The sequence below is a fragment of the Prinia subflava genome, chromosome 5 (assembly GCF_021018805.1).
Source record: "Prinia subflava isolate CZ2003 ecotype Zambia chromosome 5, Cam_Psub_1.2, whole genome shotgun sequence".
Lineage (NCBI taxonomy): Eukaryota > Metazoa > Chordata > Aves > Passeriformes > Cisticolidae > Prinia > Prinia subflava.
The window spans coordinates 41,681,228-41,696,614 of record NC_086251.1 but is presented as its reverse complement, the minus strand read 5'-3'; the positions used below and the strand labels follow the sequence as shown (position 1 = coordinate 41,696,614).

General features: G+C 50.2%; 1 protein-coding gene across 1 annotated transcript; it reads left to right on the top strand.

The window, feature by feature from the left end:
• The first annotated feature begins 7,868 nt into the window (after positions 1 to 7,868).
• Positions 7,869 to 14,327, top strand: NGB (neuroglobin). The gene is made up of 4 exons (XM_063399062.1): positions 7,869 to 8,111; positions 9,371 to 9,482; positions 10,864 to 10,983; positions 12,125 to 14,327. Exons 1-4 carry the CDS (start codon positions 8,005 to 8,007, stop codon positions 12,269 to 12,271), a joined length of 486 nt encoding a protein of 161 aa, XP_063255132.1. The 5' UTR covers positions 7,869 to 8,004; the 3' UTR covers positions 12,272 to 14,327.
• The last annotated feature ends 1,060 nt before the right edge of the window (positions 14,328 to 15,387 follow it).

Sequence of the window (15,387 nt, the reverse complement as noted above, 5' to 3'; positions counted from 1 at the left end):
CTCTTTGTGTCTAGATTTTGGGGTGGGTTTTTTCCCACTTCCAGTTCTTCCTCACATACATGCTTGAAGTAACAACATGAACTTTAAATGGACCCATTGGAGAATTTAATCTAGGATAGTGATGATGTAGATCGGCTTTTAGCACACGAGTATTGCTGGACTGCAATTTTAGGAGATCAGATTTTACTGCAATCCAACCAATGTATTGGTGAGCACAACAGAAAGTGAAACTGGTATATTTAGACAAGAATAAAGTACTGTCTGTTGAAGCAGGTTTATTTCTCCCTATTAAAGATGTGGTAAATTGTCAATATGTATAATATGTCAGGTTTAATGGGTATTTTCACCAAGGTTACCTATGAACACTTCATTTGACAGGTGAAGCACTTTATTCAGAAACCCAGCATTTTTCTGTAAGTCATGTTCAGTCTGTAGTGTCCATAACATCAGACTGGTGCACAGTTTTGTACAAATGATGCCTTTACTGTGAACTAAATGTGAGCATCTGTAATAAAACTGGAACACTGAAAATCAGAATCTGGCTGTATACGAGGCTGTAGGAGTGGTTGGGATATGCTTTTGAGTACAGTGTAAAAAGGGGTTGCTTGGGGTGGAACTAGATGGGAAAAACCAACATAAAGCCACCTTACTGGGGACTAGACATGGATGCCCAGATAAGGGCTGGAGGAGAGCAAACCAGTCTGTTTGGACATGTTCCAAGGGCTGCTGAAGTACAGCCAGGACAGCTAGAAACTAGGCTGTGGCCTATTCAGGGGATACAATAGCCTATTAAATGGTTACTGAAAAGCCTATTGACTCCTTGTATTGCTTCACACAGTACAAGTTGGTCTTTGGCTATTGTCTGATCAGGGCTTTTGTTCTGGAAGGGAGGACTGCTGATACAGAAGCTGTACTAGAATGTAGGAAGATGACCAAAAAAGAAGGAAGTGGTGTTGATAAAATGCTGATAATATCTAAAGTAAAACTTCTCACTGCCCTCTAAAGGAAGAATGGCTTCTTTCCGCAGGTAAGTGGTCTCACATGGGTGAATAGTGGTGACTGATTCCAATTTGCACTTGATTTGAACCTGCCAGATTTGTAGGCTTCTAGATTCCAGCCATCACCTCGTTATCTCTTCCTCAACAAGAATGAGGCGTTTTTACAACCTGGTATTTTAATATAGATGTTGTGCTCTGTCTTCAAGATGCCTCTTAATATTCTATTTTCTAACCAAATAGAAACTTCCAATGCAAGTTGCTTCCTTTGGCCCTCAATCTCCCATGACTTCCTGTTAATTTTCTTCGTTTTACCATAAGGTTTCCCAATCTGTACCATTTCTTCCAACCTCAGTCTCCCAAGGTCCCTATGCTGAAATTATACCAATTTCATCTTCACTGTACCTACCACTGCGGCCTGGTTTACGTCCAAGGATTGTGGTTGTACCTTTGGAGTTGTTTTCTAATACACCACCACTAACTGTAACTCTGGCCCATGTAATGCTTGCTCTGGAAGTAGAAAGTTTGTGCTTTATAGAATGGGTGTAAATCTGACAAGCATTATAATTGTAAATTGCTTTTCCATTTTTATCCTTCTTGCAGTCATTGTTTTATCTCTGTATTGCATCCAAAGCCTGTCATCTTGTCAGGCAGCTGACAAAAGGTAGTCTTAAGACTTCATTCACCTGACCTATTTTTTACCATGTATTTTAGGATGAGGTGGTTCTGAAGTACTTGCGTTTCTCCATTGACCAGATTCAGAGTTTAGATTATGTGTCCTTATGAAAGCATCTGTATTGGATCACCTGAGTCACACCCTGGCAGTGTGCTGGTGCCTTGCAGTGCTTTAGGGATGATAAATGTTCAGTGACAAGGTGGAGAATGAAAGCAGCTGAGAAGTGGGGAGAATCAGTTAAGGTGAGAATGTGAATGTGGATTAAAGTGGTACATTCCTCATGTGCATCAGAAACAGTGTGGCCAGGCAGGACCAAGGCAATGATTGTCCCCTTCTCAGCACTCACACCTCAAATCTGGTGTTCATTTTTGGGATCCCTCACTTCAAGAAAGATGTTGAGGTACTGGGGTGTGTCCAGAGAAGGGTAACAGAGTTGGTAAAGGATCTGGAGCACAGCTCTGATGAGAAGCAGCTGATGGAGCTGGGGATGTTTAGCCTGGAGAAGCAGCTCAGAGGGGACCTTATCTCTCTCTCCAGCTACCTGAAAGGAGGCTGTAGCAAGGTGGGGGTCTCTTCTCGCAAGTAACAAGTGACAGGATGAGACAAAGTGGCCTCAAGTTGTACCACACCAGGTTTAGATTGAATATGAGGAAAACTTATGTCATTCAGAGGGTGGCCAGGTGTTGGAACAACCTGCCCAGGGAAGTGATGGAATTACCATATCTTAAAGTGTACAAAAACCACATAGATGTGACACTTGGGGACATGGTTTAGTGGTGAAGCTAGCAGTGCAGTTTGCAGGTGAAAAATTCCTCACTGAACAGGAGAATTATTTTTGACAAAGCTGTAATGGCTTAGGTGAGAAGGAGAAGGTCTCAAGCCAGAAGTGTCCCACACATAGAAGGAACAATACATGGCATTTGCTTTGAGACTGATGGCTGAGTGCAAAGCTGAAATGTGGCAATGCTGGCACAGCCCTGACATGAAGGAATGGGTGCAGTAAAATACAAAATCTTTGTTTTCATAGATCATATCAAAAATGCTATTCCTGGAAACAACTGCTGTAGGTCAAATGTTTATAGGAGATGGCCTAATCAATATTGTCGATTTAAATTGCAAGGAGGGAGAGAACTCAACTCTCAAGAGAGTTGAGATCAGAGAGAAGACGATCAATGACCACTTGAGAGACCAGCAGTGATTCTGAAACAAGAAATCTAAGGGGGAAACTACAGAGGAGACTCCACAATGAATAAAGCATTCTTTTACAAGCTTTTGCCATGATGTTTGATGTTTCAGCAGCTGAGAGATAACCCAGTCCAGAAGCATAAAGACAATTGGAGGAAGATCCAAGATCATGTGCATCATCCCTAGGTAGGACAGAAGCCATGTAACTGTGCTAACACAAAGCTTGCCAAGTTGCCAGGCATATTAACTAGAGCACCATGTTGAACTAATGAGGCTGGAGAGCTTTCTGCTTGCAGCCCACCAGCTTGGGGTGCATGCACCTCCATAGCTGTGTCTTATTACCAAATTCAGCTTGTGTGTCAAGACTGACATGGTCTTGAAATCTTTGAACTCACTCTGACAGAGTGACTTACAAAAAGCAGAGGTTGCTTCATGGGAGATCAGCCTGCTGGTGTTGGGTTATCATTGTGCTAGGGAGCCCAAGGTGGATAACATCTGGGATGAGGTCTGAGCATCTGCAAGTGCCAGACCTGGTCCAAGAGCTTAGTATGATCCCCTTTGACTTTTCTCACCATTTCATGTCTGGTCATCCTAGGACTGTTTTCACCTGCCTGTACAAATATTCCCTGGTGTCTTAGGTTGAAAAATGTAACCAAAAATGTGTATTCTATTTTCATCTGTTGAAATTGGTTGGGAGACATTGTTCTTTATCCTTTGTAACTCTAGGAGTGGAAAGAGGGCAGATGCCTTCTGTTGATGGGACACCTGATAAGACCAGATAAGGCAATGCCTTCTTATCTCTTCCTCCACCCATCCTCCTCTGAGGGACATCACCTGTGAATGGGCCATTTAAGGCCTCTCACATGACTGATAACATCATTTCATTCCATTGTGAGATGCTCCACCCCGTGGGAGGAACCAAAGCATTTTCACAGGGATAAAACCAGCAATCCCAAACTCCGGAGCAGCTGGTTTTTCTACTGAATTCTCAGAGGAAGGCCAGATCCATCTTGCCAGCACTGGACCCTTTTTTCTACAGGGTCATCTCTATTCCACAGAACAACATCTGTTACTCCAGGAAGACTTATTTGGACTGCTTCCAACATCCTGATAACAGGGTGTCAGGTCGTATCTCTGACTCTGTCAGGGTTTTCTAGGACTTTTCTTTGTTTGCTTGTTTGTTTTTTGTGCTACTGCATTTGTATTTTTTAAATATTCCTAGTAAACAACTGTTATTCCCATATTTTTGCCTGAAAGCTCCTAATTGCAAAATTGTAATAATTTGCAGGGAGGGGGTTTTTACATTCTCCATTCCAAGGGAAACTCCAGATTTCCCTGACAGATACCTGTCTTTCCAAACCAGGACACCTAGCTGGCCACAGGATATTCAAGGTAAACCTGGAGATGTCTAGCAAATTTAATTCAAAAGAAGTTTTCATTTTATTCTACTGTTGAATCCTCCCTCTGCCTATCCCTCTTCCCTTAGCCCAGATCCCCACCACTAAGGGTGGTAGCGCTGCCCTGCTCTCTCCACAGCCATGGTGACAGCAAGCAAGCTCTGCAGCTCATCTTAATCATTTTATGGACAAGATTAGTACCTTCTGCATTGCTTTGATTCTTGTTATGCAATCATCTTTCGTGACTTGCTTTGCTACTGAACTGTGCTGTACCATGGCCTGAGGGGGTAGCTTGAGAAGAAATTTGGGAACGTTGCATGATTTCTGCACCCACCTGAGGATGCGATGGGAGGGGATGGGAGTCTGGGAAAAAAGAACCTGTCATAATCTGTGGTTTGGAGACTGGGGACAAGGGGAAACAGAGGGGATTAGCCAAGCCCAGGAGTCTGTATCCTAAGTGAGCAGGGAGCTTGAGGCAGATAGATCAGAGTGTCTTTATTCATGAAGACTCACAGATGTAGATTTGGAAATGAGCAGGAGTTCAAAGGGAGATACGGCTTTGTTAGTGCAGCAGCTGGGATGAAAACTGACAGTGCCACAGCAGCACACGCAAAGCAGTCATCCCTGGGCCAGGCAGAAAGGGGAGGGCTGTTCTCCAGGTGCTGTGAACCCTGAGTGCTGGGCTGGGGACTGGCATTTGTGAGCTTACCTAGTTTTGTCACACTGTTTTATGGGACTGGGAAACTTTCTCTCCATGGGGGTAAACTGAGGCACTGAACAAGAAAAGCCAACACTTGGCAAGGGAAGTTTAAGAGTGTTGGTACTGTAACTTGAAGTGGATGTAAATTACAATAATGAAACCCACTGCAAACTAAAAACATTATAAATTTGTTCTCCCAGACACAAAGGAGCATTATCATCCTCTGCATGACAGAGAATTTCTCCAAAATCCTCCCTCCCCTTTCTTCAAGTGGTCTACAGATGATTTTGTGCTGCTGACCTGGTTATTCTTCACTTATGAGGGCTCCAGGGACAGTCTTTGCAGAAATCCAAGAGCAACTCAGAAAAGAGCTGAACTGGCACGTTAGGTACATGGAGCCAAGGGAGCTCAGAACCATCACAGGAAACCCTCAGACTGTGGAAACATTTGCAATGCTCAACCTCTTGGTGAGATTCTCATGCTTGAAGACTCACAAAACATTTGGAACAAGGAAAGAGGTTTTCTTCTTTGCTTCCTTGTACTTTAAATCCTCTCTGGACTCCACTTATGCTCTCAGCACCTCAGTGCCGTGACAGCAGGAGGAACTCTGGCAGCCACATAACTGCAAGGGAGAAGCTGCTTTGCACACAGGCAAGAGCACAGTCTCTCCCAAGCCCTCGGTCTTTTAAATCACTTGAATGGTGGTTTGAATGTTTCTTACCCCTGAGCTCTCCCTGTCTCCCATCTCAAGTCCCTCCTTGCAGCTCCTTCGTCCTGTGCTGGAAGACCTATGCTGTGACAGGGGAAAAAATGCTGGGTTTATTAAGAGAGTGGAGATCTATCAGTGCCAGAAGGCAGCTCTTGTATCTGGTCTGTTCTGACGCTTGTGCCTTGTCTGTGAACATTCAGCTGCCACCTGCAGCACAGGGGGAAGGTGCAGGGGGAACATTTGCCAAGAGCCACCGTTTCCTTTCACCATCACTGCTATTTTCTGAGACACCCTTTCTATCAGGAATAATGGCTGAACCTGTACTTTGTTGTTGCCCTGGGATAGTGTAGCTGATATGGTGCCCTATGTGGATGGGAGGAAAGGTGTCCCACATCCCAACAAATCTTCAGGAACTGATCAGTCTTAACTACAATGTCCTTTTGTGGATTTTTTTCTTCCTTACTATCAGCTTATATACTATCAGCCAGCTCTGAATGTATTCAAAATGTTGTTGGGCAAATAATGAGCCCTGGTTGCTGCTCTGACTGCACATATGTGCTTCAACTCTGCTCCTCAGTGTCCTGTGGCCTGGGATGGCTCTCCATGCTCCTTCCAGTACCCTGGCAGCACACCACTGCCTCTCTGTTCTTCCCATTATTGTTAGCAGGGCCAGGCTGAACTGCCCAGCCAGGCTCTGGTGAAGCTCCACATCTGTGTGGTTGTGCTAACTGGCTGAAATGTCAGTGTACCTTGCACAGGTGACAAAGGATGACACTTCATGCTCGTTGCTGATAGTTAAGGGTTAATGTTTGCGTTGGTGCTGCCGGGCTGGTCTTCTCCACCGCGCACAGATTAACCCTGTATTTCCTGCTGCTGTCCCAGCTGCCCTTTCAGCCTCCTTGCTGCTTCAGCGGTTATCATGGCAGTGGCTTATCATCAGCCCGTGTGAATGTGCCCTTTGAAACCACACAGTTAAGATGCTGTTTTATCTGGCTCCTTAGTCCCATCGGACAGTTCCTTTTTTTTTTTTTTGGGGGGGGTTGGGGGTGGAGTTTGTTAGACTCTTCCTTCAAGTGCCCAGCTTTAGGACAGGGTTCTTCAGCTTCCTTTAATGCGTGTGAAGCTTTTCCTATGCAGCATCTTGTGTGGTCTGGGCTGAGAATGTGAGGTCTCAAACTCCTGAGAAAACAGGTAATTTATTCTGGCACTTGCAGAGCCATCTCGAGTGGCTTCCTGCTGTCACTGCAGTCAGTGCTGTCACTACAGCTCTGTAGGAGAAAGGCCCTGGGAGACAAGCTAGGGCTGAGAACATTACCATTGAGCCTTTGAACTTTTCTCCTCCCAGAGAAGGTTTTTAACTCTTCCACAAGAGCCTCCTTTCTGCCTATACTGAGTCAGTGTGCCCTGAGATGGGTCAGAGGCTTCTGTCTGGTTACCAGAAATAAGTCTGATGTACAGAAGCAGAACTTGTAATAAAAGATCAACACAATTGTTATTTTGGTGCAGACTGTGATGGTTTCAGTATTAGTTGCACTTTTGTATTGCTCTCGTCTGTCTGAAAACCTTCACTTTCCTGACTTCCCTTGTGTTGCTTGTGACCTCATTTGCCTTTTCTTGCTTTGTTTCCTCTGTGCTGCGTAAATCCGGGGGCCAAATTAAGCAGTGTCTGAGCAGCAAAGAGAATCCTGAACACATTTGACAAAGATGTCATGTCTTCTCATCTGTTATTAACAACTTTGCCCGCTTCAGCTAGCATAATTAGCTTTAAATTAGACACGTACCTTGCAGTGTCTAGACTTCATCTGCCTGTGGAGATAGCAGGTGGCATCCAGAGTCTCAGTGGAAGTGGCCAAGAGCAAGAGGATGCTGTGGAGCATCGCTGAGGCCCTCCCAAGGTTACGCTCCGAGGGAGCTGTGCTGACGGTGAACGAAGGTGGCCAGGTCCCGGTGGTCTCCTCGCTGTCGCGGCTCTGCCCTGCTGTAAAATCAGGACGACGGGAAATGTCAACCGTGAACCAGCTGAACTTTCTGTTCTGCCCCGCGGGCCCGGGACAGGGAAGTTTGGGCATTTCGAATTCCTTTTTTCCTCCTTCCATCCCTATTTCCTTCCTTCCTTCTCCCGAGAGGGAGACCCTCGGTGAGCTTTTCCTGCCCCGGCCGTGGGGAGCGGGGTGGCCGCGGGGCCGGCGGGGCGGGCGGGCGGAGCGCGGGTGAGGCCGCGGCGGGGCCGCGGGGCGGGACCCCGGGGGCAGCGCCGGCGCTCCCGGCGGAGCGAGGGCAGGGCGGCCGCAGCTCGCCGGCCCCTCCGCCCGCGGAGCCGCGGCACCGGCGCAGGGCCCGCCATGGAGAGCGGGACGCCGCTGTCGGGCGGGCAGCGAGCGCTGATCCGGGAGAGCTGGCGGCGGGTGAGCGGCAGCCCCGTGCAGCACGGCCTCGTCCTCTTCTCCAGGTGAGCGGCGCGATGCGGCCACCGCCAGCCCGCTCCCGGCCGCCTGCCCGCCCCGCCGAGCCGAGCGGGAGGGACGGACGGGCTCCGCTTCGAGGAGAGAAGCGCTGCCCCGTGCCTGGCGATGGCTCCTGGCCGGCTCCCCTCCCCTGGGTCCTCCCCCCGGCTGGCGGCCCGCGGGGAGCCGCAGCCCAGCCGCAGGTGCCGCGGGCGTGGGGCAGGGCTGGGCTCCGCTCTGCCCTTGCCGTCCTTCGCGAGTGAGAACTTCGCCACGCCGAGACGGAGAGTGAGAGGGAAGCGGCGGGCAGGGTTTGTGCGATTCTGCCCGCTGATCCCCTGCCTTGTCACCGCGACTTCTGCCCTTGGAGGAGCTGTGTGTCCGCTCGGCTCTGAGGAGTGTGTGGAAGGGGCCGCCCGAGCATTCCCCGATCGGGAATCCCAGGCAGGGATTCGGGCGCTGGGCAGAGGAAATGGTGTGCCGGGCGGAATGGCTGATACCCAGCTTCTTGCCTCTCCTCAGCAGATGAATCTATCAGTTATGTGAAGAAAAAAAGGGAAAAATCAGTGAAAAGTCGTTTAAAAAGGGCAATTGGAGAGTTGATGAGCAGCTATCGGAGCGAGAGGGATCCAAATCTCCCAGAGCAGGATTAAAGCAGTGACAACAATGTGGGGGAGAGAGGTGCAGTAGTTTAATGTGCAGGATGAGGAGAAGAGAGACTGTCCTGCCTTTTATATCTGCGTGGGTGGCTGCTGATATACACTGGCAAAGGAGGATGGGGCAGGGAGCAGGGGGAGAGGAAATGGGAGCTGGAGATGGTGTTGGGGACTGGGGCATCAGCTGGGTTTGTACATGCCCGCCTTGGTCCAGATGGCTGCTGGAGCCTGGAGGCCTTCCCTGATTTGGGAGCTTTTGAGTTCAAGGGGATTGAAAAATGGGAATGGGAATAGTTGAGACAACACCCGGGACTTCAAGGAGAAGGGCCAGGCTGGGAGGAATTCCAGAGGGCTGGGACTAGTTCTCAGGTGCCATAAGAATGTATCTGAGAGCTGGGGTTATGGGCTAGAGAAACAGAAACGTTTTGTCTAGAGGTAATCTGGATTGCCCCAAACGAAAACTTTTCAGAACTTTTGGATCTTTTACAGATGGGGAGGGATCAGTGGTGGGAAAAGAGGCAGAAGTGAGCTGTGGGTGTGCTGCTGATGCGGTGAGGGGACCTTAAATAAAGCTGAGGAAGTGAGAAGATGCTTCCTTGCTGTTGCAGGCTGTTTGACTTGGATCCTGACCTGCTGCCCCTTTTCCAGTACAACTGCAAGCAGTTTGCCAGCCCTCAGGAGTGCCTCTCTGCCCCTGAGTTCCTGGATCACATCAGGAAGGTGAGAGAGGGGCTGTGGCATGGCTGGAGCAGAGTCTCCATGGAGGAAGAAACTCTTAGGCAGTGATTTGGGACTGTGGTGTGTCTGACCAGGGAACACATGGGAAGTGTCCTCCTGAGATGGTAACTGCAGGGGCTTACTCAGGCTAGCAGAAGGCCACGACAAAGTGTCCTACAATAGTGGGGAGGGGATGAGAAGATGGGTTATGGTGGCTGAGAGGCACCATGCTGATTTCCATGCCCTCATCTGAGAGCGGATTACATCCTGTGAAAGCTGAAAGAATCCTTCTCGTGCTGTGGAGATGCCTCAGGGAGCTCACCTGTGTCCCGATGAGGCCTGAGGTGCTCTGCTTGGCCACATGCTGACCAGGAGGGGGCACAGAGCCGGGCAGTGGGCCAGGCTGCCCTGGACCCACTGCTGTGGAGAGTTGCTGGTGCAGCTGCAGAGCCAGAGGGCCCAGAGCAGCTCTCAGAGAGCCTCCGAGGGAGGGCTGCAGTACCTTCCCTTCCCCCAAACAGAGAAAGGAGCTACGCTGAGGAGAGGCTCAGGCATGCACAGTACACCTGGTGCAGCAGAGACCCTTTTTGAACCCTGAACAGAAGCCACACTGGGACAAAGCACAGCCTTGCCTTGCAGATGTCTTCATAAACTGCCTGGCTCCATCTTTAAACCAGTTTGATGCTTTGCTTGCCTGTCTTTATTCCTTGTTAAGAGGCTGTTTCAGGACTGAGTTCCTTGATTGCTGCAAGCTTTTTGTTATTTTCCAGCCTCTCTTTATTGGCAATGTTAAGATTATTGCCTTGAGTTCTTTGCTCTTGTTGGAGATAAATTGCCTGTTGAAATTACAGAGCACAATTCTATCACCTCTTGGCTTTGCCAAGATAACTATGCCCTGGCTTTAATATCTTCTTCTAATTTGTTGTGTCTCTTCCCTTCATCCTTCATTAAATCTTTTCTGTCCTGTTTCCATTTGACTCTTAATGCTCCTGCGAGACCATGGTGTATGCTAGGTCAAGAGTTCCCATGCCATTGTCCTGGGGTCCTAGGAGTTGTAATTAATGCATCAGCATCAGGCCTGCAGCTGCATCTGCCACCTGCAGCTGCTCTGCTGTGGGGCTGTTTATCCCCTCTGGTTCAGCGTGGTCAGCAGTGCTGCTTGCTGTGCAGCTCTGGTAGTGTCCCGTGGAAGGATGAGGTGTGTGCCAGCCTCGCTGGTGTGACACATGGATCACAGGAGAGCACAGGAAAGCTCAGAGGGCCTCTGGGCTGGGAGGGGATCAGTCTGACAAGAGGGAAGTGGAGGGTCAGTTATTTTGTTTGCTCTGGGAGGGAAGCTGAACCTTTCTGTTAGTGCCACTCTGCCCTTCTGCTCCTGCGCTAGGTGATGCTGGTGATTGATGCTGCTGTGAGCCACCTGGAGAACTTGTCCTGCCTGGAAGAGTATCTCTGCAACCTTGGCAAGAAGCACCAGGCAGTTGGTGTGAAGGCTGAGTCTTTCTCGGTGAGGTGTTCTCTCTTGTCTCGCTGTGGCTGTGTTTGCTCACCCCTGCCTGCAACCCTCACTGTCCCCATCCTTCCTCTGTGTTCAGCTGTCTGGAGAGAAAGCTGATGGCTCAGGGCAGCCTGTCCAAGGTGCTGATACCAATGTAGTGACACTGCCCAGGTGAGGGAAACCTTTCAGCTCCCCTTGTTTTCTGCCCTTGCCCAGTAAGCCCAGGCAGAAAGGACAGCTGGGAGCAAAGCATTCCCACTGTTTGAAGAGGAGCGTGGTTTAGGACACTGAAGTCTCTCCTGTGCCACAGGGCTGCAGGCTCAGCCTTTACCCTGGATCCTTTGCATCTAATGCTCTGGGCAAACCTCACCACACCTGGAAAAGGGAGCATCCACTTCTCTGTGTCTGCACTGGGATGGAGTAGCTGCACCTCAGCCCCTGCTTCCTCTGTTCCAGTAACACCCAAGCATCTTCCATATTACACCCTTGATTACTCCTCTCCTGCTGTCAAGCAAGGACAGAAATGCAGTGGGGAAGGGTGGGTTGAAGAAAAGCTTTCTAACCCACACATGGCTCTTTCCTGATATTGCTAGCGTTTGTTCTCTTCAGAGGGAGCAGGGTCCCTTTTGTCTGGGGTAGTGACCCCCATCAGCTCTGCACTCACTGCATGGAGCTCCTGCATGGGGCTGCTCACGGCTCTGTGAGGAGCAGTGCCCTGTGGAGAAGCCTGAGAGGCACTGAGACGTGCCCTCAGCATCCAGCGTGGAGTCTGGTCCACTCTCCTGACACCAGGGCATTGCTCAGCTCTGCTGCTCCACTGCCATGCCGAGGGATGGGGCCAGCTACCTGCACCTGGGAGCCACAGAAACTGGATGTGTGCCTCTCCCCTGGTGCTACGTGTGCAGTGTCAGCCCTCGCTCCCTGACTTCCACTCTGCACTCATGCATGGTGAGGGACAGCATAAGGCAGGGGAAGAGGATGACATGGGCTCCTTCTGGGGCCCCTCTGATGAGCCAAGGACTGGAGGGGCCTGGTACTGTTGGTGGAATTGCCTTGCAATTAGAGAAGTCAAAAAAGGTGGTGAAATGAGACAAGAGACTCCATGTCATCCTCTGGTGCTGAGCCTGACACCTCCTTGTTTGTTTTGCAGACTGTTGGCGAGTCCTTGCTGTACATGCTGGAGAAATGCCTTGGTGCCGCCTTCAGCCCAGAGGTGCAGGAAGCTTGGAGCAAACTCTACAATGCTGTGGTGAAAGCCATGCAACGTGGCTGGGAGACCCTCCCAGAAGGGGACTAGATCGTGCCAGCCATCCCTGTCCCTGACCACGCAGCGGTCCTGAGCACGGGGAGTCTCACGCCGCACTCGCTGCCTCTCTCCTCTGTCTTTCTGTGTGCACCAGCCCATGGCCACTCTGCCACTCACCACGTGCTGTGGGGGCACTCACATGGTTCCACCCTGCTTCAACATGAGCATGTCTCTGCCTTTGCTAAAGGCTGGCAGGGCATGTCCCTGCAGTGAAGCCTGGCAGTGCCACAGCACAGGTAGGCCACCCTGCCCCAAGTTCCTTCAGGAGCACCAACATCCATGTACCTACTCTGGGTTTTAGCTTGCTCATCTTCCCTCCTCTTGCTACCCTCCCTAGGTAGGTGACAGCTGGCATAGGCCTCTTGGGCTTGTTTGCCTGAAATCTTATTTTCTGTGCTTTACCTGCCAGGTCTACCACTGCTTTGTCCTCCTGTGCTGCTGTACCTGGTTCAGCTGTGGCAGTGACAGATTTGGTTCCATCCAGGTCAAAAGGCAGCAAGAGAGTGAGGCTGGTCACACCATGTGGCTGTACTCAGACTTTACAGAGAGTTTTCCCCCTGTCCCTTCATCAATATATCATTACCAGATGGTTAATCCTGGTGCTTTCTTCTGCCTTGCCTCTGACCTGGGTGGGATCCCTGGCTTTTCCCTGTGTCAGGTTGGCCACAACCCAGTAGGTTTCCTAAGGATGCTTCAGGCAGTGGTGTCACATTAATTCCAGAGTGAGACTACTTTTGGCAGGGCTGGGCTACCAGCTGAAAGGCTTTGTGTTTGATTTGGCGAGCTGGTTTAACCTTAGAGCCATTTGAAATGCAACAGCAGCAGTAGCAATGTCTGTTTACTGCTTTGTGTTAAGGAAAATAAAGTAAATCCAAGGAAAAGATATCTTAAAATAAAAATGAAGGTTGCAATCGTGTCATAGCAACAGCTTCCAGAAATTGTGGCTCTTGGCCAGAGGAAGCATAGTTGGAATCTTTCTGCTGATGCTGTCAGAATCTGGAGCGCTTCCCAGCTGCTCACAGTGCCCATCTGCAGAGTTCCTCACCCTCACAGGAGCGAGGAGAATGCATCTGCTAGAAGAAATCCCAGAAAACTGCTGAGAGGCAGCACCTGAGGGCTCTGTGAAGGGGCTGAACTTGAGCACTTTGAGGAAGAGTTCATCTTTATGGGGAAGTCACCGTGGAACAAGCAGACCCATGTTTCTAGCCACCACTAGCCCCAGAGCAAGGACGTGGAGAAATTACTCAGTTACAGGCAGCAGCCTTTTTTTTGCCTCTTCTTCAAGACAGGAGGAGCCTAGTGTTGAGGTCTGAGATGGTCCTGTTCTGAGGACACGTTTCTCCTCTTTTCCAATGTCCTCCACTCTGGGGCAGGAGAAGGCTGCCTGCTCAACATAACAGGACTCCTAGGCCTGTGCCGTGGAGGAGATGTCGAGGTGCCCTGTGAGATGGGTCTCTAGTGCCCTGCCACCACACCTGATGGTAGCCATGGCCTTCCAGCAAGCAAAAAGCCCTCCAACTGTGTTTGGGAGGCAAGCTAACAGGTTTTGTGAAACAGGCAGTGAACATCCCCCACGTTCCTTGTCCTCCCTGTGGCACCATGTTGTGCCTCTGCAGCCCTGCAGTGTGGTGGTGTGCATCCTGGCCCATGGCTCTCTCCATCAGCTGGCTCAGGTGAGTCCTCCCCATTCTTGCACCCAGCAGTGAGGGGTGGAGGAGCTGGGGCTGGGGCCAGACACTAGCTTTGATGCACGGTATGGGGCAGGAGGGTTTGAGAATGGGGATGTCCTCTTTGCAACCCTCTTATGGGGCATCAGCCTTCAGCAGCGTGGCAGTGGGACACCCTCTGGCTCCATGTGACAAGTAGACAGCTGTGTGATGGGTGGGATGTGGGTGTTACTGCCCAAACCCCCCCTGCTCCCTCTAGCTTTCCCAGCTCCGTGACTACTGCTCTTCTGTGCCACATTTTGTGTAACTCCCAAGAGAACTGAACTAGTCTGTGTGCCTCTTATACCCTGCTGTACTGTTTATTAAAAAACAACAGTGAGTCTTAGCCGTTTTTGATGCCTTGTGTTTATTTTAATATAAAAGGCCCAAGCAGATCAGAAAAGAAGTATGACAGAGAGGGGTTTACTGCTTTTTCTTGATTTTGGCTTTGGAGATATTGGTCCCTGGGAGCACTTGTGTAGTGCAGCTTGACTGACATGAGAAAGCATCCACCAGCAAAAGCATGTTGGGAGTTTTGTGCCTGGTGATTGAATGGGTGAGCAGTGGAAGGGCTAACACAGACACCCTGCTACTGATTGCTCAGACCCTTCAAGTGTAATAGTCTCTAATGGAATCAGAATTTTAAGCAATCAGCCTAAAAATCCCCGTTCTGTTGTTCAGCTGCTGCTTTTGTTTTTTGACATGGCATTGGCTCACCTGTTGCTGGTGACCTGCTGCTGGTCACCCACTGGTGGTCATCTGCAGCAGTGGAGCATGGCCACATAAAGAAGTCCAGTCTGGCTCCATGGAGCATCCTTCACCCTGCCCGCTGGATTGCAGAGTCATTCCAGCAGCCCTGCCCAGGGAGCAGCTGGTGAGGACGCAGGAGGTTCTGTCTTCTAGCATGTTCTAGCTTTGACATGATGGGTGTCCAGCCCTGTAAGAGTTGGGCACTTGATGCTTAAGAGTGGAGCCTAGAGTGGGGAAGCCACCTCAGGGTCTGTAATAGCATCTCCCAAAAGCTGGGAATTCCAGCCCTGCCACAGGAGAGAAGGGAAAACATCCTGGGAGAGCCATGCTGCTCATTTAGGATGGGCTTGTTCCACAAGACAATGTGTGATGGGCTGTGAAGGGCAAGGAGAGCAGCAGAGATCCAAATGCAAAGAAATACCCCCTTTGGGTCATTGATAAATTAAGTTTTCCAGCTCTTCCTGGTCTCAGGACTGGTGGTGAGAGCCCAAACCTGGCACTGCAGGTAAGGGCCAGCATGGCAGCCTCCAGAAGCACTCCCATCTTTGCCTGCCTGTGCCAGCCGGGAGGTTTGCCACAGCTCCCACGAACTGCCCCTTTGCTGTGGCTGCTGCCCTGTGGGGATGCTCCCGTCACCGCCTGCCACCAGCC

Coding starts and splice junctions, on each gene's coding strand:
- NGB (XM_063399062.1), top strand. CDS start 8,005: ATGGAGAGCGGGACGCCGCTGTCGGGCGGGCAGCGAGCGCTGATCCGG. Junction 8,112..9,370: donor GGCCTCGTCCTCTTCTCCAG/GTGAGCGGCGCG, acceptor TTGCTGTTGCAG/GCTGTTTGACTTGGATCCTG. Junction 9,483..10,863: donor TCCTGGATCACATCAGGAAG/GTGAGAGAGGGG, acceptor CTCCTGCGCTAG/GTGATGCTGGTGATTGATGC.